Below are 23042 nucleotides of genomic sequence, written 5' to 3'. Positions count from 1 at the left end.
ATGAATTACCTGAGGATGATAATGGGCACAGGTTGGATATTAGCAGCTGTTCTCAAAGGAATTAGCCTGTCAAACCTTTTCCGAGTTTAAGAAATTGGAGTGTGACAGAGCAGAATGCCCTCTGCTTTTCAGGAGGCTAACAGAAAAACCATGAAATCAAGTCTCCCAGGTCACTCAGTGATCACATGTGGGTCATGCTGGAATCAGAAAGAATTATATGGAGTAGATGCCTCAAGACTCAAAGGTATTAGGTCCTTCCTCAAGACTACTCAACCCCATGGAGAGAAAAGTTTGGTTGAGAAAGATTAAAATGATTGGTTCCTTGTTGGTGAATTGAGAGGAAAATTGGGCTGTGTTCATTACTTAAGGAATATTTGTTCTCCTGATAGAAAAAATCCTGATTCAGCAGAGGAGGCTGTTCATCCATTCAGTGGCGAGGGTACAATAAATGGCTTGCCGGATGACCTATTAGAGGACAAAGTTATTAACCAGGAGGAGATGAGCAAAGTGAGAGATGAAAATGACACAGTCATGGATGAGGCTCGAGTCTTGATTGACCTTGTCATTGGGAAAGGATGCCCGGCCTGTCAGAAAATTATTCAGCATCTCTGTGAAGAAGACCCTGAACTTGCTCATAAATTGAGGCTAAGGTAAGGTCCAATAATTCACCCTAAAATTCAAGTAGTCCCTGTGTGTTGAGCCCAGTACCTATTATCTTCATTTGTCTTGTCATTTTAGAATAAGCTTCCTATCATCTCAGCCTCACACCCCGTTCCTATCTGTGTGGCCCGAATGCATGTTCTCTTGTACCTATGTCTGTGTCTTTTCTCTGTTCCTTCTGCTGATTATAGCTCATCTCAATCCTGTGTAGGTAGTAGTTCATTTGTTGTAGCTCATTCAAAGAGTCTAGATATCTTCATCCTGAATCCTTTGATGCAATGAACAATGTCACTCCTCCTAGAGCCCTAGGAACTCATGTATTTTTGAAAGAGAAGACTTAAGCTCTATCTCTACCTACAAGCCAGCTGTCACCTTATCTTTCTATGAGTGTACACTTCAGAATATATAGCGATGGGGGAATTGTAAGAGAGCGCACTGAGTATAAAATTAAATGTGCACGGAATAATTATATTTGCATCAAATTTCACATGGATTCTGCTTTCTAGTCAACTCCTTTGTTTCTTATTTTGTGTTCACTTGCATGTGCCAGTCCACAGATGGTTCTCTGAGGGCTACCATCTCCACCACCAGTCCCCCTAAGAACACAGTTGCAGGTTCTAGTATCTGAACAAGTCCATTCTTATAACCCTTTGCTCCCTCTACAGTATGAAGATGGAATCTCAGGAGGACTACCGGTGCTAAAATACTTGCACTTCCCAAAGCCACTTCAGAGGGACAAGATGTTACTTATTGTGGGAGAAAAAGAATCTGCTGCTGTTGAAGCTGATTAATGTCTCCAGTGGTCATCTATTTTTCTTTTAATTTATGTTTATTGGGGTGACAATTGTTAGTAAAGTTACATACATCTCAGGTGTACAATTCTGTAATACATCATCTATAGATATCACATTGTGTGCTCACCACCCTGATTCAGTTCTCCTTCCATCACCATATACTTGATCCCTTTAGTGGTCACCTATTTTTAATAAATCTCTCACTCTGTTACAATGCTTGTTTCTTATTCTCTCCCTTCCCTATCTCAACCAAGATAATCCATCAATAGCAGTGAAGGCCAGGGATGATTGCAATCTAATCGAGAATGGCCCTCCACCTCCCTTTACTGTTTGTGCAGTTCCCTTGCAATCCTTGTGAAGACATACATACTGCCCACTTTGGTGCTTTTAACACCTGGTTTCTGCTCTGCTGGGAAACAAATGACGCCCTCAGTCAGAGTGTTCAGTAGCATTGCTTCTTTGCAATGCACTCTGCTTTCTGCTAGTTTTTCAGAGCCAGATCTATGATAGTTACCCAATGTATGTGTAAAAATGAAACTTCCTCACTGGGAGAACACTACAGAAAGCCCACGGGCAGATATTCCATTGCCAGAAACCACGCTTCCTCAAAAAATGTTCATGAAAGTACTGATAGTAAATATAGCCTTTCAAGTCCAAATGGATAAGGGCAAACAAGACATGGCTTGCTGCCTGAGGAATGAGGATTTGTGGAGTCACCATAGCCTGATGGCACAGCATGGCCCAGCAAACTGCAGAGCAAAAAGATGGCTTAATATGTCCCAGAATTAAATATCCTCTCATTCAATCTTCACATAAACCTTAAGAAGTTACTACAATAATTATCCCATTTTGAGAAGAAACTAGCCCAATCCCACAAGGTTAATAAATGAGAAAGAAGAGACACGCCTGTGTTCTCAAACCCAGCAATACAAATAGTCAGACAATTAAGTTCATAAACTTACCTCATTATCATAACACTTATTTAAGTTAGATAAAGTTTTTTAAAAATTTAATGTGATTATTTGTATATTTCTCTCCTAAACTATACATATACTGTGTTTCCCCGAAAATAAGACCTAGCTGGACAATCACCTATAATGCATCTTTGGAAAGAAAAAATTAATATAAGACCCAGTCTTATATTATATTATGTTAGATAAGACCTGATCTTATATTATATAGTAAAATAAGACTGGGTCTTATATTAATTTTTGCTTCACAAGACACATTAGAGCTGATCGTCTGGCTAGGTCTTATTTTCAGGGAAACATGATAGTTTAGGGGACAAATTGGACACTATGTCCATTTGTATTCACTATTTTAACTTCATTGACAAGCACAGTATCTGGCATATCATAGACACCTTAGTAAATAATTACTAAAAAAGATGTTTGAATAATTTTTTACATCTTTGTGGTAAATTTTATTGATTTGCACAAATATTTGTGATTCTGGAATGAAAGAGGTATTTCTCTTAAACATCTCTACCCAAAAGCAAAGTGAAAGACTTTTTGAGTTGCACCATTTCTATAATTCCTGATCTACCTAATTTTTAAATAGGTTACTTTGAGTAATTTCACACATTGATCTCTGTCTTGGTGTTGAGCTTTGTACCCTACAATTGGGTAAAGGCAAGAGGATCACTTAACTAAGTGCTTCTGCAATAAATCTTTGTAAGGCTGGGTTCCCAGTGAAGATGCCTTTTATTCATATTTCTTTCCCATAGCCTAATCATCTCTGAGCTGGACAGCTTCATGTTGAAGATAATTGTCATGCATTGGTGGTCATTTCTGGAGCCACCAAGAAATACCCATTTCAAGAGATGCATCTTATTTTAAGACATCAACAAGTCCCATTATTTCCAGATAGTCATACACTAAGATGTATTATCAGCCAACCTATGAAAAGAACTATCAGCGAGGAATATCCAGTGTATTTGGGAAAATAATCTTCAGAATTGACAAGTGACTATTTAAATGGCTTTCATCTTTCCTCAGAATCCCATTCTGGATGTGACCATAATATAAAGGGTCTCCAGCAGTGGTCCTCCCTTGTCAGCAGTAAATAGTGTTTCCAAAGCAATTACATCTTTTGAAGCTCATCTCCTTTTGTATTAACCATTGATCCATGAAGTTAATCCATGGTGAGAAGACAATGGAGATTTTTCAGGTATTGATTCTAAGCCTTACTCTGAGGTGCTCTCTCTGAACTATCTCATCCATTCCCACGGCTTAAGTTTTCATCAATATATTACCTTTTCCTACGTCAAATTTTCAAGCCCAGACCACATTTCAAATTTCCCAACATCTCTCTTTAGCTAGACATCTTTAATCACCTTGAGCTAAACATGCCCAAAGCTAAAGTCATTATCTTCCCTCAAAGCTGTTCCTTTTGTAATTTATCCTATCTACAAATGCACAAGCCTTTCAAATAGAAACTTTAGATTCACCCTGGATTTTTCTTTCTACTGCGTTCCTAGCATTCAAGCAGTGGTAATTTTTTGATTCTTTAATCATATGTATCCCATCTTTTCCATCCTTCCTACCATCACCCTATTTTAGAGTCCACGTTCCTACAGTATCATGCATTTCCTCTGCCATAACATTCATTCAGTTTTATTTTTAAATCCATTATTCTTCTTCACTAGACTCTTAAGTTCTATTGAGGACAATAAACATGTCTGCCTTATTTGCAGCTACAGCCCCATGTAGGTATTTACTGTTATGCACTTCCCTCTCAGTTCTGCTTTTACTGTATCCAATAAGTTTTAGTACGTTGTATTTTCACTTCCCTTTGTCTCAAGACATTTTCTAGTAATATGGTGACGATGCATTTAAATGCTCTTTTTTTTTTTCTTGTGTTCTCCTGATATCAGTGAAAAAAATAAAGCAAGGATATTTTCTGTAATGAAAAGGGCAATATTTGCAAATAGTTATTTATCCATACCTACCTATGAGACAAAACCACACAACACTGTTATCAATGAGAATTATCAGACCCTGATCATCCCCTGAGATAGATAGAGAGAGAAAGAGAGACAGAGAGAGAGAGAGAGGAGATGGGAGGTGGTAGAAACAGTAGGAGGATAATAATGGAGAAGAAAGGAGACTATGAGAGATATAGAAAAAAAAGAAACTGATTCTTTTCAGTGGCTAGTAAGCAATAAAAACAATCTGCTCTGTGAGAAAACATGTGTGGATGAAGAAGTCTCTAGAAAACTTGGGATTACTTCCTTATGGGGTTCAGATGACTTCATTAACAAAGCCCATGGGTGGAAGTTTCTTTCTTTTCTTTCTTTTTTCTTTCTCTCTCTCTCTCTCTCTCTCTCTCTCTCTCTCTCTCTCTCTCTCTCTCTCTTTCTTTTTTCCCCTCTTTCTTTTAGTCTCATGCAAACAATTTTCTAGACAGATTTTTATGAGTTGATATCACCAATACCTGGATTTCAAAAAATCCCAAATTGGAAGGAGCAACAGGCCATGCAATATGTAAATCTAAATAAAGAAGTTTAGATAGCTAAAATGAGTGTCTTAGTTTTTACAGTAATTTTTGCATATTTTTTTGTGTATTCCACTCTGTGCTATATCAGATTCTATTTATCTACAGAAAATAAGCCTACCATGTACAGTTTATCTGTCATTTAATGATCTCTTCAAGGAGTAGTAGAAGAATCACAGAGAAATATATAGAGATCCCTCAGACAAAAACAAGACAAAACACAAACAACAAAAATCTTATAGTCAGACAAGACAACTACTTTAGGGATTATTTAGCAGGTTGATTAGCCTAAAGTTAGCAAACGAATATTGTGGAGAGCAATGGGGAATAAGACTGATAAAATCTATTAGGAACATAGTTTCAGCTTCAAAAACTAAGGTTAAAAGGTTGTACTGAGATCCATAGGCTATTAAAAATAAACGGATTGCCATGAGGACACCGAAGACAGTTTGGGGAATATAATGAATAATGTTGTAAAGATTTTGTAGGGTATGAGATGGACGCTTGTTTTATTAGGGAGACCACTTCAGGGACTGTATAGATGCCTGATCGCTGTGCTGTACACCTGAAGCTGAAGCTGAATAATAATGAATGTCAACTATAATTTCATATATATAGTCACAAGAAGTGGTGTGCAGTATAAGGAATAGAGACAGTGGAAATGTAATGGCTGTATGAGATGTCAGATGGGTAGTAGATTGGGGGAGGGGGCTTATCACTTTGTGAGGGTTATAAATGTCTATTTCACTGTTTTGTACACCTGAAACTAGTAAAATAAATAAATAAATTAATTAATTCATTAAATGAATCTGGTATTCTGTATTCTAGTATGAGATTTGACTTTGGGAATTAAGCTTATCTGGACATGTATTCAGATCAATTTTTGCCTCATCCTTTTTATTAGATGTGTGATTATATACGTAATTAATCTTAGCTACAGATTTTTATCTGTTAGGAGAGTCAATACTACAAATCTTATTGTGCAATGAGCATTATATGAGATGATATATGTAGGAAATTAATAGTGCTTTCTGCAAACAGAGTGCTCAGAAAAGATGGTGGTGGTGATCATGATGCTGACGACAATGATGAGAATGATAATCTCAATTGTCTCAGTGTAGACGCTCCCGAAAGTAGAGAAAGAGTCTCGGACTTGCATGCAGGTGGTTTATTTGGAAGAGGTTCCCAGGAAGCAGTAGTGAGGGAGTTGGAAAGGGAACTGAAAGGGACGAAATCACTCCCCCAAATTTCATTAATGAATTCATTCCTGTTCTTAGCCACCAGATTTCAATCTTCCTGGGGGATCCTCTGAAATCACATAGAATCTATGTGATTTAGTATGAGATGGGGAATTGAGGGGCACTTATCAACCGACTCCTGCCCTTCATTGGTTAAAGCTTGCCCCCTGGGGCAGGCCCTTACCTGTGCCCAAATTTCTGCATGTGCACACTCACAGCTGAGCAGCCCTCACTACCTTGGTGAACATCTCCAGGCAGTAAAGCGGAAAGAACCTGAGACGCAATGGCTTGATGTGGGACACTGGCCACATGCAGGAAACTCTCCACCATGGCAGCATTTAAATCAGGTGGGCTAAAGGGCTGTGGAGGGATGATAATGATTTCTCAGATTCATAGTGCAAATTATCATCGCACACTACCCTGCTTATTAAGCTCATTTATGCCTTAAATTACTTTTCTTTTTGAATCAGTATATTCCGCACGTCACTCCACTCTCCCTCCACCCTTGAAATGGATGTAATTTTTCACTCTTTTAAACTCCTTGAGGAAATATGCTGTTTTTCTCTTATGAAATCTTTCTCTTATGACATGTCTCATATTCTCCTAGTATTATAGCTACTTGAATAATTATGTTAAGGTAATTATTAACGTTACTGGATGCCGACTGTTCAACAGGTGATACTGGTTTTCAAGCATTAAATTTGACCCAACAACTTCGCCAAGGCAGGTAGTTTACAGATAAGGAAATTGACTGTTCAGTCAGATACCTATCAGATCAATAATTACACCAGTGTAAAGTGTTGATATTATTAAGAATGACTGAGTTCAAAGTCTGGCTTTTAATCTCCCCAGCAAAGGTTACAAATGTAAATACCATATAGGCTTGACAAAAAAAAAAACATCAATTAAGTTAATCAGGTTATGTGGGGACAGGGAAAATGGGAGAGCATATGAACGCATGAACGTAGAATTATGGACTCAGGTAATTATTATCTAAGGGAAATTGAGGCAAGAGAGACCTGTGATCAAAAATTTCATTTGAAATCTTACAATTTTTAACTTCTGAAAAACAATCAATGCCAAAAGAAATTATAAGTGTGAGGGTCAAAGAAAACACATGATGGAGTCTGCATGTCATCAGTTTTTGACTTTTGTTCTAACCCATATGGTTTCTGTCCTACCATTTGATTACAAATACAGGAGACTGAGAGTGTTCCTCAGTCTCTTGACCAAGTAGTTCATCTCTTTGTGACTATGTTCTAATCTGCAAAATGAAACCAAAAATGCCCATATTCCCTTTCTAGGGCTGCTGTACTAAAATATCACAAACTGGGAGGCTCAAAACAGAAATGTATTCTTTTGCATTTCTGGAGTTTAGAAGTTTGACATCAAGGTGTCAGCAGGGCTATGCTCTCGCTGCCAGCTTCTAGTTGTTCTTGGCATTCCACGACATTCCTCGGTTTACACTTGCATAACTCCAATCTTTGCTTTCATCATCAAATTGCTGCCTTCTCTCTCTGTATCTATGCTTTTTATGTTATACTCTCTGTCTGTCTCTGTTACAGAGCATCTTTTTGTTTTTATAAGAACGTCAGTCATAACGGGAGAAGGGTCCACTACTCCCATATAACCGCATATTAACTAATTACATTTGCAAGGAACTCTTTTCCAAATAAGGGCACATTCTGAGTTGTTGTCAGTTAAGACTTCAACATACATATGTTGTGTAACAATTCAACTCATAACAATGCCTCACTCACAGGGCTGTTTTAAAGCAGTTATTTTTTGGATTTATCTTGTTTGAAGTACAGGTATTTCTTAATTCAGTGGACTCATATTTTTCTAAGTTTTGGGTAATTTTCTTTAATACTGTTCTCTCCTCCTTTCTCAGTTATCTTTCTTGAATTTAAGTCAGCTATATCTTAGAACTTCTCATTTCATATGAAGGCCAAGGACATTACTGTACACTACTGTAGGCTTTATACACACTGTCTATCAAGCCCTCCCCTGCTTCCTTTCAACAGGGTCAGAAATAGAACATTGAAGCTGTCAGTGCTGCTCCATGAACAGAAATGTGGACTGGATTAATTGGAAATATGGAGGGGAAACTGGCTGGGTAAGGCAAAGATCACCATAACCGTGACTGTCAGGAGGGAGTGAAAGGTGCCCTAAGAATCAGTAGGAATAAGAAATCGAGATGGAGAGATAAAGAAGCATAGGGGATTGTCATGGCGGTGTGGTTTTGGCTACTGCATGTTGGAACAGTGGTTAGATTAAGCAAATTGGTGGTATTCATAAAAAAAAAAAAAAGAAAGAAAAAGAAAAAAAAAGATGATTAACATGGAGAGGGTATAGAAGGGAGGACTCAGTATATTGACTTTGGAAATTTGATTTGGTTTCACGGACCGTATTTGGCTCAAAGGGCTCTCTCTGGCATTGAATTGATGAAAGAAATAAAACTTATCTCTGTTTTACATCATTACAACCTGAAAATATTTCCAAAGTTCAGGGACAGGCTGGCTCCACACCACCACATAATGCTTTTATTAAAGTGGCAGTGGCACTTAATATCTGGAAAGGTAGCTCCTGTGGATTTGTGTCCTTTGTGCAAGATCTTAGGTCCTTACCAAAGTATTTATAGCAGTGTACATTGAGGACCTGAACGTGTAGTGACTGGGCTTCTCTGTGCCGAAACAGGTCAGTGACTGACTTACTAGGATGTAATCTGTGCACCCAAAATTCAGGTGCTGTGAATGAGATGGATTCCACTGCCAAGTTCCACCGATATGGCTTCTGTCAGAGAAAACAAAGTTCCTCCTGTACCACACAGACTTCCATTTTTTACAGGACATTCAGCTCCATTAAAATCTTATGGAACCACTGCCATCTATGTGACCTATCGTTGATGTAAATGTCATTATGTGGCACATGAATGTGGAGGAGAGCTGGCTTCTTATGTAAGGTCTGTACTGTGTGTTTGCCAAGTCTCTGAATCAACCGTTTACCTGGTATTTATTCTTACTCATAAAATGGGATCAATGTTTACTTACCCTGTTTAACTTACATACTTGTCGTGACAGGCCGTGAAATACAGCATGATAAAATTTCAGAAGCACTTTACAAAGAAGTATATTTTGACACTGTCTTGCTTCTGGAATACAGCTCATGATAGAAAGCACTGGGGCCTGGTCTTTGCCCATCCCATTCCATCCTAGAAAGTAAGACCAATTATGACCCACCCCCATCCACCCCACACACACACTGACTGAGGAAAAAAAGCTTTGAGACGCTAAATACACCGTCTAAGACGTACAGATAATGAATGGAATCTTATCCCAGGGCTATTGCAGCTCAAAGTCCATGCTGATAAACTGTAGAGAAGAAAAGGTTTTAGACAAAGGAAAAATAAAATAACATGCTATATTTAGTTAACGCTCTCACTAAGATGTATTATCACCATGTTCTAACAGCCCTAAAATTATAAAGAAGCTTAAGAGAAAAATAAACTGAGAGGGTAAGTGGCTTTCTAAGAGTTGAAAATAGCACAACTATAAAACAAGCACAGGATCTTCTGCCTTCTATGTAAGAGCTTTTCATACTACCTACTGTTATTAAAAATGGGATAGTTGCACAGACTGGCTATCACAGGCAATTGTGACATGAGGATTTTTAAATGAGTATGCTTCCTTTAAAACACTACTTTGGACTGCTCCATTAATTTATTTTATGATGATTTTTTCTATGTAATAGTCTATCTATGTGATATTATTTTCTAGATACATCTGTTAGTTGATAAACTGATCATTTCTATAATTTATTTCCATTTTGCTTACAAATCTCCACCAACTGTAGGTTATTCTATTTCAGTCACTACAGGAAGCTCTTTCTCTTACCAGAGTTTCAATTGATTTATTGAGTATGTCCAGAAAAACAAGAAAAGAAAATCCTCTCCAATCCAGTATATCATTACAACCATTTAATTTAGTTTTTGAAATTCAATGTTATTGTGATATAATTTACGTAGCATAAAGTGCATCCCTTTAAAGGATGCAATCTGATTATTTCTGAGAAATGTATGATGTAGAATTAACACTATCACGATGCAGAACATTTCCATCACCCCAAAAAGTCCTCCACCTCCACCTCCTCCTCAGGCAATTAGTGATCTGATTTCTATCAGAACACATGAGTTTTTCCTATTCTAGAACTTCATATAATTGGAATCATGTATTCTATAGTATATGGCTTCTTTCACTTATATAAGTGTAATGTTTCATCTAGGTTATTACATATGTTAATAAAAACATAAAGGCATGCATATGTATGAGCAGTGGGTGTTTCTCAATATACATGCCCTGCTGAAAAGGAAGGTGGAACATGCTTTCAGTTTCTTATCACACAGGAAGACCAAGAGTGAAAAGCCATGGCCGGTGAGATTTTTTTTTTTTTTCCTTTACTGTAAAAGGGCATGTCTTGGGGAAGAAATTTTGGGTCTGGCTTTTTCAGAAGCCATCATTAGGTTCTGTGAGTGTTTGGGTGAGCAGAACCCAGGGAGTGAGAAGAGAAGGAGGGAAGGAGAGAAGCGACCCAGAAGACTTTCACTGCTTTTAGACAGGATGGCAAGGGCTGGAAAGGAACTGGGGTTTTAGTGGTATTCTGCTGTCATTTTGCAATCTTAACTGAATTCTTAAATGTCACTATGTGACAGAGGGTGCAGAATTGGCATAAGATGGGTATCAGCAACTGTTGTTCCCAGAGGAAATGGGTTATCTATTTTGTTATTTTATTATGCAGAATTGAATAAACATGGGCCACGTCAGAATCACTCCTGGTTTTCAGACACTTAACGTACCGTAAATCTCAGGCTTCAGACCAGTCAGTGAACATACACGGGTAATACTGAGGGAAGATGAGAGATGTAGTTCAGGATGACTGAACTTTGTGGAGAGGGACATTTTACGGATTAAATCTAAAGAAGGCTATTTCCTCTCATGTTGCTGGGAGGGAAATGAGGCTGTTTTCATGACTTGAGGGATCCTTATGCTTCAAACAGACAAGGTCCTGAAGGAGAAGAGGAAGCAGTTTGTCCGTTCAGTGGGCGCGGGCACAATAAATGGCTTGCTGGATGAACTATTAGAGAAGAAAGTGCTGAACCAGGAGGAGATGCAGAGAATAAGAGATGGAAATGCTACAGTTATGGATAAGGCTCGACTTTTGATTGACTCTGTCGTTTGGAAAGGGCCCGAGGCAAGCCAAATACTTGTCAGTCAGATTTGTGAAGACGACTCCTACCTTGCAAAGATGCTGGGTCTCTCCTCAGGTAAGATCAACAACTCAGACTCAATCAAGTTCACGAGGCCCTGTGTCTTATATCTTCATTGGTTATTTCAGTTTGCAGACAACTTCCTTGCATCTGGTATCAGGACCCCACTTCTGTGTCAGTGGCTCCATTGCTTGTCTCGTTTCCTCTTTTCTTCCTGGTTCTTTGGCCTCACTAGCCATCTTTTGATTAAAACTCATCTCCCATCCTGACTATGTGGTAGCTCATTTGGTGAAGTTCATGAGAACAATCTGAAAAGCTTCATACTGTATTCTCTAGTCCTCCTGGCACAGCACATAATTTAGTAGTTAGTTAATTAGTTAGTTAGTTAGTTAGTTAAATATAGTTTTCCCTAGGAACTTATGTAGTTATCTGACATAAAGACTTAAAGTCTGTAATCAAAAACTTTTTATAACTTCTCTCTCAAATTTTGTTTTCCAGAAGGAATAAAATATATTTCAATGATGGTGAAGCATTCAGAGAATAAATTCAATGCTTACAGAAAAGCAAGGAGACTCTTCTAGTTGTCCCCTTGCATTTTATTTTGAGCAAGTGTCCACTAGCATGGAACTATGCTATGGGCCATTCTGTAAGCCCCCTCCCCCCAACTCCTGTCCTCCTGAGGGCCTGATACAGGGCTTAGGAATCTGACCTGTGCCTTTCGTGGTCCCTTAGTCCCTCCACACAGCAAAGATGGGAGCTCTGGTGAACTCCCAGACACTGGTCTCTTTTATGCTACTTAAAGCCATTAAGGAGAAGTTATTCTTTAAAAGCAAGAAGCCTTTTTCATAGGGTTTGGGGGAAGCCTACACCTGTCTAAGTGACATAGCAAATGCTCTCTATGGGTCATGAATTTCTTGTTTTTCTTTGAATACCTCTTTTGCATTTAACACGCCCCTCCCAAAAAAAATAGACAATCAATAAATAACAATAAGGGTCCAGAATCATTGTGTAATAGCCAGAGTTTCTTCTTGTTGCTGCATTCCTTTCAATCCATAGTCCTTGAATCCTAGAGGTGCTTTTACAATCTACTATGATAACTCTAACATCTGGAGTCTGCCTCTCTACATGGCGCGTGATGCCTCCTCAGTCAGTGTTGTTATGCCTTTGTCTCTCCCTCTTCTACTTGACAGTTTCTTTTCAGGGCCACAGAATATGGTAATTGGATGTAATATTTGAATGACTCTCAGGGGAGAGATCTTTAGGAAAGTTGGCATGTACACTACTGCCATAACAAGGCCTCCTCCAGAAAATGTTTTTGAATTTACTGATGGTTAATTTAGTCCAGCAGTCCAGATAGGAAGAATGGAACAAGCTGCAGCATGTAGTGTTGGGCTTGATATTTTGTGGGGCAGCCTCTGGCTCTCCATCATTCAGAGCAGGGAATACACCATATTTTGTCTATGGAAATCTTGTCTTCAGCAGGTACTATGGTATGAAGATTCAGAGTATTTCACATTTGTTAGCTCACACCAGTTCTTAAAGTCTCCAGAACAAGCTTCTCAGGTTGTTATTGTTATATGAGATCCTTATAAAAACTTCAATAAATTTAAATTCAGTTTTTGTCCTTGAAATTGATAATCATAATGAATAGTGATCTCAGAGGATATGTAATAGGTTTGAGTGATTTTATGCAACCTAGCAGTGTCACTGAGACTTTCCAGTGTTTGTTTTTGTTTTTGTTTTTCCGTCAGTGTGTGCCAGTGAGTAGGGCCAGTGCAGATTGCAGAGATTGTGGCCTGGCTTCTGCCACGTGCATAATTGTATAGGATCCTTCATGGCCTGGCAAAGTAGGTTAGTGATTGAGAATTATTCATTTAGTGATTAAGCACAGAACTAATTGGCAAGATAAATTTGTGTTCATACCTAGATGCACCATTTTCCTATTCTATGGCACTGAGGAAATTTACTTAACGAGCCGGTTAAGGGATTCCAGGGGGTCACCCATCATCATTTTCTGCTGCGATAAATCTTGGTAAGGCTAAGTGCCCAAGCTTAGGAGGCCGTTCCTTCTCAGTTTTCTCCAAAGTACAGGTCAGCTCTGAGTTAGACAACCTCACTCTGCATACACCTGTTATGCAGTAGTGGCCACCTCAGAAACCATATCAAAACAAACATATTAAGGCAATTCTTGATTCTATAGCTGATGTTGTCTCAATTCTACTTTCATCATAGAAAGCAGAAATCAAGGCAGACACTTCCAGACATTCTTTTGTTATGCCTCACATGTTAAAGTCTAATAGTAATTCACGTGTAGAGGCTTTTGTTTGCCAGTGATGAGTGTGGTTCCAGGTAAATCACATTTTGAACAGGACCAAGGCCTGTGGAAGTTATTTTCAATAGGGAGTGTTTGACATATTGGCATAAGATACTTCAGAGATGATAAGTGACTATTTACTGTTCTTTATCTTTCTTCAGGTCTACAATCTGAAAATATTCCAGACACCCAAGCAGTGATTCCTTCCTTCCTAGGTAATGTTTGAACATTTTTGAACCCCATCTTCCTTGACATTAACTACAGATTCATGGGATAAAACTGGGATTAGGAAGCTATGGGTAATTCTCATGGATTGATCCTATGCCTTTTTTCTTTTCTTTTAATCTATTCTGCCTTAGGAGGAGCCATTCTTGTAGCTTCACTACCATGTTTATACTAACAAATTCTAACCTGTGTCTCAAATCCTGACTACCAATTTGCATGCCACACTTCACTATTCTAGTGCCTACTGAACATATGCACTCACATCTCCCACAGACACCTTTATACATACCCAGAGCTGACCTTACCATCCATTCTTCCCCCTACCTTGCTTCTCCTCCAGTTTTCTCTATCTTGGTTAATGGTACCAACATCACCCAGTTATTCAAACCAGAAAACTGAAATTATCTTTAGCTCTTTCTTCTCCTTCACTTCCAACATTCAAGCAGTGGCCAAGCTTTATTAATTTCTCTCTCAAATCCAGATCTCTCTCTCCACTTCTTCTTCTTCTTCTTCTTTTTTTTTTTTTTTTAATTAAAGTTGACTGGGGTGACACTTCTTTTTATTACTATATTTCAGAACTCTTATTCCTACAGTGCTCTATGATGCCTCAGCCCTAACTCTCACTATATTTTTCTTGTATTTTTCAAAATAAATTCATCATTTTCTGCCACTGGATTTAAGCTTTCTGAGGAAATAGGACATGTCGGACTTATTCATAGGCATGAACCCATCTAACTGTAGTTGACACACAGTGTGCATGCAATAAACATTTGTTAAAATACTATTTTACTAAATAATCTCATCAAAATTTCTACTATTTACTAGGCCATTAGAAAAATAGTTAGCACATTCCATCTGTGTTACAAACTTTCTATGGATTATTTAGAGAGTAATAAACAAAACAAACAAGATTCTTGCTTTTATTGATTACATGAATACACAAATTATGAAAGAGTAGGTATTTAAGAATCCCCACCAATAAATTAAAGCTAGCCAAAAATGTAGGGGTGGATATGACACTATCCACCCCTAGTTGAGATGATATGGAATGCAGCAACAAAATCAAACATTTTTAATGGATCTGATATGATAGAAACTTATATTTCATTCATAAATGGACTTTCTTCATCAGCAGACAGTTCTCCTTCAAGTACTAACACAGATACCTAGGCCTCTTCCATTCTACGGCTCTGATAGCTGCAATATACAATGCAGCTAACAAAACAACTGTGGTGATAACCATCCAGTTAACCGCCCTGGAAGAAATATGGAGGATCCTTTGTGAGAAATTTTGCTAGCCTTGGCCTGGATGTGTCACACTGTACTTCTACTTGCATTAAATGGTCTAGAATTCAATTACATGGCCCCATCTAACTGCTCAACTGGTTGGCAACATAGACTGTGTGCCCAGGAAGAAAACAGTGTCTTTTGAATAGCTAACCCATTTCTGCCACAAAAACTTTAATGCAAAACTTTTCATTCCATACAGTATTGGAGGCAGCACAGGGAAGTCCTAGATCTCAGATGAGAAAGATCTTAAAAATGTTTTTGTCCTCTACTCTGAAAAAATGGTCTTAGCTTTATTGAGTTTTGACAAGGCCAATGTGTACTAGGTTCTTTTATAGCAAATCTTATTTTTGTATGAGGCTAGCCTCTTGCTCACTAAATAACCAGTGTTTTATTTGTCCTGAAATAGTATTTCACCCACAATTCTAGAATTATTTCATTCCAAAGTGATTTTTTTCTCTTAAAATAAAAATATTTTACATTTGGAAGATATTTAGAGGCCATGGAAGCAAATATTTTACCGAATTCAGAAATTACTGTAGTGAATCTATGAAGGGTGGTTATCCTATTCATGTTTTCTTAGATATTTCATGGGATAGGACACTCAATATATAACCAAGTTCCCTATTCCTTTACTAAAAAAAAAATTTGCTCTAATGTAATCCAACTATTTCTCTTTAACTTTTTCTATTGTTCTCCAGACTTCTGTATGAAGAAATAGAACATTTCTTCCACCTAATGATTTCTATAGTTTTCTCCAACATCTTCATTCTATTGCTTACTTTACCCACACTAAACATACTGCCTTGGTTTACCTAACTGAATATACTATAATTTCTTCAACTTTCCCTTCAGAATTGAATATAACTTTCTTGTTTGAATAGTTTAGTTTCTGAAAGATCTTCCAAATATTGAGAAAAATTTACATTTTGAAACAGATTATTTCTCTAGCAAGTAAATCACACTATTGGATGGTGTCAAATTTGTAATCACATAAACTCTAAATGTTTTACTCACATAAACAACTGGGAAAATTCTTCCTCATATATCTGTGCAATCAATGTTTAGTGCTATGAATCCTTCAAGTGTACATCTTGATTTTAGCATTTATCATCCTATTTCATTTTCATTCTAGTTAATATACTGAATATTCCTCATCCTCTTCCCCATATGTACACACAGTAAAGAGATCCTGAAGAACAGGACAAAAGCCCTCCCTTCTTTCCTTCCTCCCTTCCTTCCTTCCTTCCATCTCTAGACCTACTATCATGCATATTAAGTAAACATATATATATATATATATATATATATATATATATATATTTACTTAATATATATGTATATATATATAATTTAAAAAATTGAAATAGAGTAATTACAACCTTCCTCCATTAAATTTTATCCTCAGCTTTAAATCATTTGAAATAAATTTATATCTTAATTATTTTACCTAATATATTGATTGTTTTCTGAGAGTTCCATCACGCATGGCCTTGAAAAATTCCCCTTCAGTTTTTTAAGCTAAAGTATTTGTAAAAATGCTGATCCTAAAAGATAAAGGTGGATCCTTATATCACACCACTGGAAATCTCCTCTGGTTTGGGATGTGTTCCAATCGCAATGATTCACTCAACAGTGTTAACTAGCCCAGGGTTTTTCTCCTAAGGATTCATTTCCTCCTTTATGGCTTCATACACACATGACACTGTGAGAAGCACCAAGTGCGATGACGCTCAGGGATGTCACTCATTATTCATAATGTTTCTTGTCTGTTTCAGCTCTTCAAGCAATGCAAAATAACCCAGCTAAGCCTGAATTCCAAGGACCAGAAGGGATCCTCAAGCTTTGCCCCCTGGAAACAGCCCAGAGGATATGGAAAGAAAAATCAGCAGAGGTGCTGTGCTCAAAACCCAAGGATCTGGGTGAAAGATACAATGTAGACCATTCTCAAGTGCACTGGCACTTTCTTCTAGCCAATTTCCTTGAGACATTTTGGAAAATCATCCTGCTGCTTCCCTTACATAAAGAATTCCTATCTGTTAGAATCCCAGCTTATGTATAGAGTTCAAAGTTTGGTACAATTCCCTGAGTAAATAACTATAATAAAAACAACAATGGCATCCATTGAATGCTTAATATGAATCAGATACTATTCTAAGTATATTGCATATAAGAGCACCTTGAACCTTCAAAATAACCAATTTTAGAGATCAGGAAATTGAAGCATGGATTGTTAAATATTTTGGCAAAGTTGAGGATTCAGTTTTAAAATTCTGTCGGTTTGGCTTCAAAGATTGTTCATCTCCCACAATCTTACCTCTCAAAAATCAATCAATCAAGGGTGCAGCTATCATCTAGGCATTTGCAAACTCTATTCCAACTCCCATAGAAAGATGCATTCATCCTCCCTGTTTTTATCTCTGGTATCTATTCAGAGATTTGGTTTCTGAATAGGATTAAGGGAGGAGAAGGGGTCCTATAACCTCAAGAAGAATATTTAATTAAAGAGAACAAGACTGTTTATCCAATCTGCATTTCCTACAGATTTACCCAATAATGGAAAGATCAACTCGCACACGTCTTGCCCTCATTATCTGCAACACAGAATTTGACATTATTTCCAGGAGAGATGGAGCTGATGCTGATATCAGAGGTATGAAGATGCTATTAGAAGGTCTGGGATACACCGTGATTGTAAAAGAAAATCTCACTTCTCTGGTAAGGTCTATCACAGTGTAGAGATAACAGTCACACCCTTCATATTCCTAAAGAATGTTTGGTTGTAGCACCAGAAACTTAATCTCTTGGTAGTCTAAAGTTTAAATTTGCTCTTGGAGAGTGCTTAATGCTAAAATGATTCCTTCAAACAGAGTCTTTTAGCAAGAATCTGGTGCAACTTTTTTGGGAAGAGTTCTATTAGTTCAGTAACACCCTTTTCTCCCTACTAGAAGTCCCTGGACGGCATCCTATTACCCTATATAATATTTCTTTGAATTGAAACTTAAATTTTCTTTTGTACCCACCCAGGGATTCCAAGTGTTTCTTTATTGAATTCCCAAGGTATCATAATAATGATTCTCATAATCCAAAATCAATGGTATGGTCTCTTCCAGGAAATGGTTGAAGAGCTGAAGGCATTTGCTGCCCGCAAGGAGCACAAGACTTCTGACAGTACTTTTGTGGTGTTCATGTCTCATGGTATTCGGGATGCCATTTGTGGGAAGGAATACTCTGGGAATGGCTCAGGTGTATTACACATCAACACCATCTTTCAAACTTTGAACACCTTGAACTGTCCAAGTTTGAAGGACAAACCCAAGGTGATCATTATCCAGGCCTGCCGTGGTGGTGAGTGTTAATGTCTGTTAGAACACATGATATATAAGCATTGACCTCATCATTTATATGCATCCAGTGTTTTTCATTTTTTTCTGTGTCTGCTCCTTAACGTCAATGGGCACGTACTGTCACCAAACAAGATTTTAGTTTCTGTGAGCTGCATGAATGATTGGTAGATATTTGTCCCATTTTCAACTAAAGGAATACCATTTTTAATCTTAAGACTTTGATATTTTGATGCTGTTCAAATTCATCTGAAGGTCAGTAGAGTTAAGAGTTGTTGAAAAGATAGTTCCTTGGATGTATGTGTGTATATGCATGTGAATGAAAAATAGCAACAGATAAATGAGTGACTATGGTTAAACAGAGCTTTAGGGGAGAAAGTAGTTCTCTTGCCTGTAGGTAGTAACAAGAAATCAAATCTTGTCTTTTCAGAGAACCAAGGGGTTGTGTGGTTAAAAGATTCAGTAAGAGCTTTTGAAGACAGCGGCTCACAGGCTCCAGAAGAAGATTTTGAGTGTGATGCTATTAAGAAAGCCCATTTAGAGAAGGATTTTATTGCTTTCTGTTCTTCAACGCCAGGTAATGAGTGCCTGTGTAGGACAACTGTGTGGGCATCACCAATGCAGAAATTCACACACATCCCCTAGAGGATGGATATCTGTTGAACTTTCCATGAGACTTCTGAAGAACAACTCAAGCATTCCTCCCAGTTACACCTTCAATTCCCCTCATACACAGAGAGAAAATACGCATATATTTTCACTAAATTAGTAACTAATGAACTTCTGTGGTGCAAAATATTTTCCTGTAACTGTGAGGGATGAAGAGAAGTGTATCTATGCTGAAGTAAATTAGAAACTGATTCCACATAGAAAAGGGGTAGGGAGAAGCAGAAAAGCAGACAAAGCATATTGAGTCTCTAAGTTACATTGGTTTCAACTAGAAGTATGGCATGGATAAAAAGGAAGAAACTTTAATGATTTCAAAATCTAGGCTATGGATTAAGAACACTGCCAATTATATTATGACCCTGGCACTTAGTGCTTTGTAAACTAGTTCCAGTTATTTAGCCTCTCTGGGTTTTCTTTTGAATTATTCACTAACATACATGAATACAAATATCATTGTTCTTAGGATTAAATAAGATAATATGCATGAAATATTGAGCATGGCACAGAGTAAAGCACACATTAAATAACTGTTATTATTAAACAGGTTTCTATTTGCAACTTAACTCAGGTTTTACCTTAAGTGTCTTTCTTTCTTAAGGTTTAAATAAAAGTCATTTCAATTCTTTTATCTATTATGTTTTAAAATTTCTTGGGCATTCACGTTCTTATGATTACTTATGGCCTTAAGGCCTTGCCTCTGCTCAAATAGTTCAATTTACAGATTAGATTATTTTCTATAATGAAGTATCATCTCTAAGGAGATAGTCTGGTTCTGCATTATCTTGACCATGTCTTAATGTAGACATCAATGATTTTTTTTTCTCTAGGCAATAGAACACACACACACACACACACACACGCACACACACACACTCACACACACAGCTTGAAGGTATTTAGTAGACTTTAGTATTAGACATCACTATTTTTTAAAATCCTTGGATCCCAGCATTCCACAAAAGATTTACCTACGGCTATATAGCCCTTTAGAGTCCCCTAGCTTCTCAACATCCATCTTGCTGATTTCTTTCTCCTTTTTTTCACTTTCCTCACCCCGACTTTTCAGATGACTCAAAAATTCCAATTCAATTATCTTTAGCTAGTTATCTTCCACTAAACCTAGGTCCACATTCTCTGGTATTAATCCTAACTACCTTGTAGTATTCTCCTGAAAACACATGTCCATTCACTCACTTAAATTCACAAAGACCTTTCAGAGATACCTGCCTCCACCCTCTCTCCCATCCCCTTTCTTTAACTGGAACCAGCCTCATAAAACAGCTGTGGTCTTAAATAGAACTTTAATCTATTTTTATTATATATTTTATTACCATTATTACTGGCTAAAAGGTTTGGTTAAAGCATGTGTCTGTGGTTATATACATAGTTACACACCACTTTTGTATGTTTCTTTACATTATTTTAAAATGGCTTCATGATTTCTATGTCCCTACTATTATATATAATTAATATCATTTTTCAGTAATTATCTTCTGTAAGACTATTTTGTCCTCCAGTAGAATATGATCTTTCTCTCTTAAACCTAAACCTAGGTTTGTATTTTATTTATATTGGTGCCATTTTCATATTTAGTTTTCTTTGTCCAAATACCTTATGATCAATATTATTTGATTTTAGTTAAATTATTTATAAAGTAGACATTTGAAATGTTATTGACAGGATTACCCTGTGTAGCCTGGGTATTGCATAGCCTATATTCTCCCAGACACTTATAATGTTATATCTAGTCCAGATATCTTTTTATGGCGGAAATTATTACTCTACCCTTTGTAGTCAAGGCCATTGCATTTCAAAGTGTATAATTAACTTAAATCACAGTCAGTAAAAAGCACTCTTGGGATCCACACTCAGATATTTCTTCCCCAAGGCCCAATCCCTGCTCACTACTCCACTCTGCCTTTCCCTCCCTCTCTATTAGATTTGCAGCTTCTTGGACTCAGAGACGATGCCACCCTAACATCTATACCATATATGTGGTATCCTTCATATGAAATTAACAATTGTCGAGTATCAGTAAAAATATACACACTGAGTGTTGGATATATTCACTAAATAATGGCGTACAGTGTATAGAAAACAGCATAACCTCAATAGGCTTCCTCAGTCGGAGTGGAAATCCTAGCACTCAATCTCTCTGGACAGGCAAAAGTTTTGCATGAGATTTGAGTGTGCTTTATTCACAGATAATGTTTCTTGGAGACATCCCACACAGGGCTCTCTTTTTATTATGAAACTCATCAAACATGTGCAAGAATACGCCTGGTGTTGTGACCTGGAGGACATTTTCCGAAAGGTAGGGCACTAAATGTTTCTCACACTCTACTTCCCCTGGATATTTGACTATTCCAGTTGGAAACCTAGTGAGCAGCTCTGGTCATGCTTACCTTCTAGAAATGCCCTTCTTTCCAAATGATCTTTGAGGTTCTTTGGTGAGTCAGCAAACTTGAAAGACAGATCCAACCTGCTATAATCTAGAAATCAACCCCGAGAAAATAGCGATTTATTTTAACTCCCCTACATCCCTAAGGAGACAAGCAAGTGGACATGCTTGTGTCCCTAGCTACTAGATCCAGCATCAGATTTTAAAAGTATGGTTATTCCATACTTCGATATATTGCTATGATTCTTACAGATGCATAAGCTTTTTGTGTTTATGTTATATTTTGCTGTACTTTTTTTTGGAGTTTTCCAACTTAAGTGAAGATTCTTCCACTCAGAAAAAAAATACAGACTTTCTTTTCTTTTTAGGTCCGATTTTCATTTGACCTACCAGATGGTAAGGCACAGATGCCCACCGCTGAAAGAGTGACATTAACAAGATGTTTCTACCTCTTTCCGGGACATTAAAATAAGTAAGTTGTGTGTGTGGGCAAGAATGCTGAAACTTCATCCTGGTCAAGGTTTCAATCTAGTTGTCGTGCGGGGTGTCAGGCGGGGTCTCTGGTCCCGCTCCCCACACAAGAACGCAGGATATGGCTAGGCCAAAAAGGAACACCCACGGAGCCATAGGTAGGGGAGTCATACCACTATGGTCTCGCTGGGTTTACACGATGTGCGACCTGCTGTCCGCTTTGCTGCCAACCGACCGACTCTCCTCCACTCTCCTCCACTCTCCTGCAGTCTCCTCCTCTCTCCTCCTCTCTCCTCGACTTCCCTCTGTAGCCGCGGCAGTTAAATTAGTGGCCAATGGCTCAATGGTTACAGCTGACGGCCAACCAGCCACAGCTGATGGCCATCTACTACCTGAGCCAACACCTTTCCACATGAGGCTGAGAGCCTGGAAACTGCTTTCTGGGGCTCTGTCCCCACACTAGTGTAATAAACGGGGTACTAAAAGCATGCCTTTGTGCTGGTTCAGTGTAGAGCAGATTGCTCTTCTCTCAAAGTTCAGCAGAGTTAGACGGCCCTTTTTCAGGGTCTGCTGATTCAGACTGAGATGTGGCCATAAGATGATGCAAGTCTGGTTTTAGATATTCCTCCCTTTCACTCAGCAGGGTAACATTTAGACATAGCATGGGCTCTTTCTTTTTATGACTATGTCCCCATAAATAGAGTAATTTTTTAACTTGCATTTCTTTTGGCAGAACTCTGTTTTATGTTTGTTGTATTTCCTTTTCCTGTAGGAAACCAGGAGTTTTGCCGTTCTGCACCTGTTTTTGGAATCATGTCTGCGGGACACACATTTCTTGAACCATTCCAATAAATCTGAAATGAAAATGAAAGGTTGTCATA

The 23042-nt window shown here is 37.8% G+C and overlaps 1 protein-coding gene across 2 annotated transcripts; it reads left to right on the top strand.

The window, feature by feature from the left end:
* Nucleotides 1-10545: 10545 nt before the first annotated feature.
* On the top strand, nt 10546-23032 carry CASP1 (caspase 1). 2 transcript variants are annotated; one of them, XM_033118821.1, is made up of 10 exons: nt 10546-10617; nt 11241-11507; nt 13926-13979; nt 17055-17170; nt 17821-17994; nt 18390-18624; nt 19051-19197; nt 21494-21603; nt 22059-22162; nt 22934-23032. In XM_033118821.1, exons 1-9 carry the CDS (start codon nt 10611-10613, stop codon nt 22155-22157), a joined length of 1209 nt encoding a protein of 402 aa, XP_032974712.1. In that variant the 5' UTR covers nt 10546-10610; the 3' UTR covers nt 22158-22162; nt 22934-23032. The 2 variants fall into 2 exon arrangements, with proteins under 2 accessions (XP_032974712.1, XP_032974713.1); XM_033118822.1 differs by having other exon boundaries at nt 10565-10617; nt 11427-11507.
* The last annotated feature ends 10 nt before the right edge of the window (nt 23033-23042 follow it).

This window comes from Rhinolophus ferrumequinum, chromosome 11 (assembly GCF_004115265.2).
Source record: "Rhinolophus ferrumequinum isolate MPI-CBG mRhiFer1 chromosome 11, mRhiFer1_v1.p, whole genome shotgun sequence".
NCBI classification, from domain to species: Eukaryota; Metazoa; Chordata; class Mammalia; order Chiroptera; family Rhinolophidae; genus Rhinolophus; species Rhinolophus ferrumequinum.
This window is presented reverse-complemented; position numbering and strand designations above follow the sequence as displayed.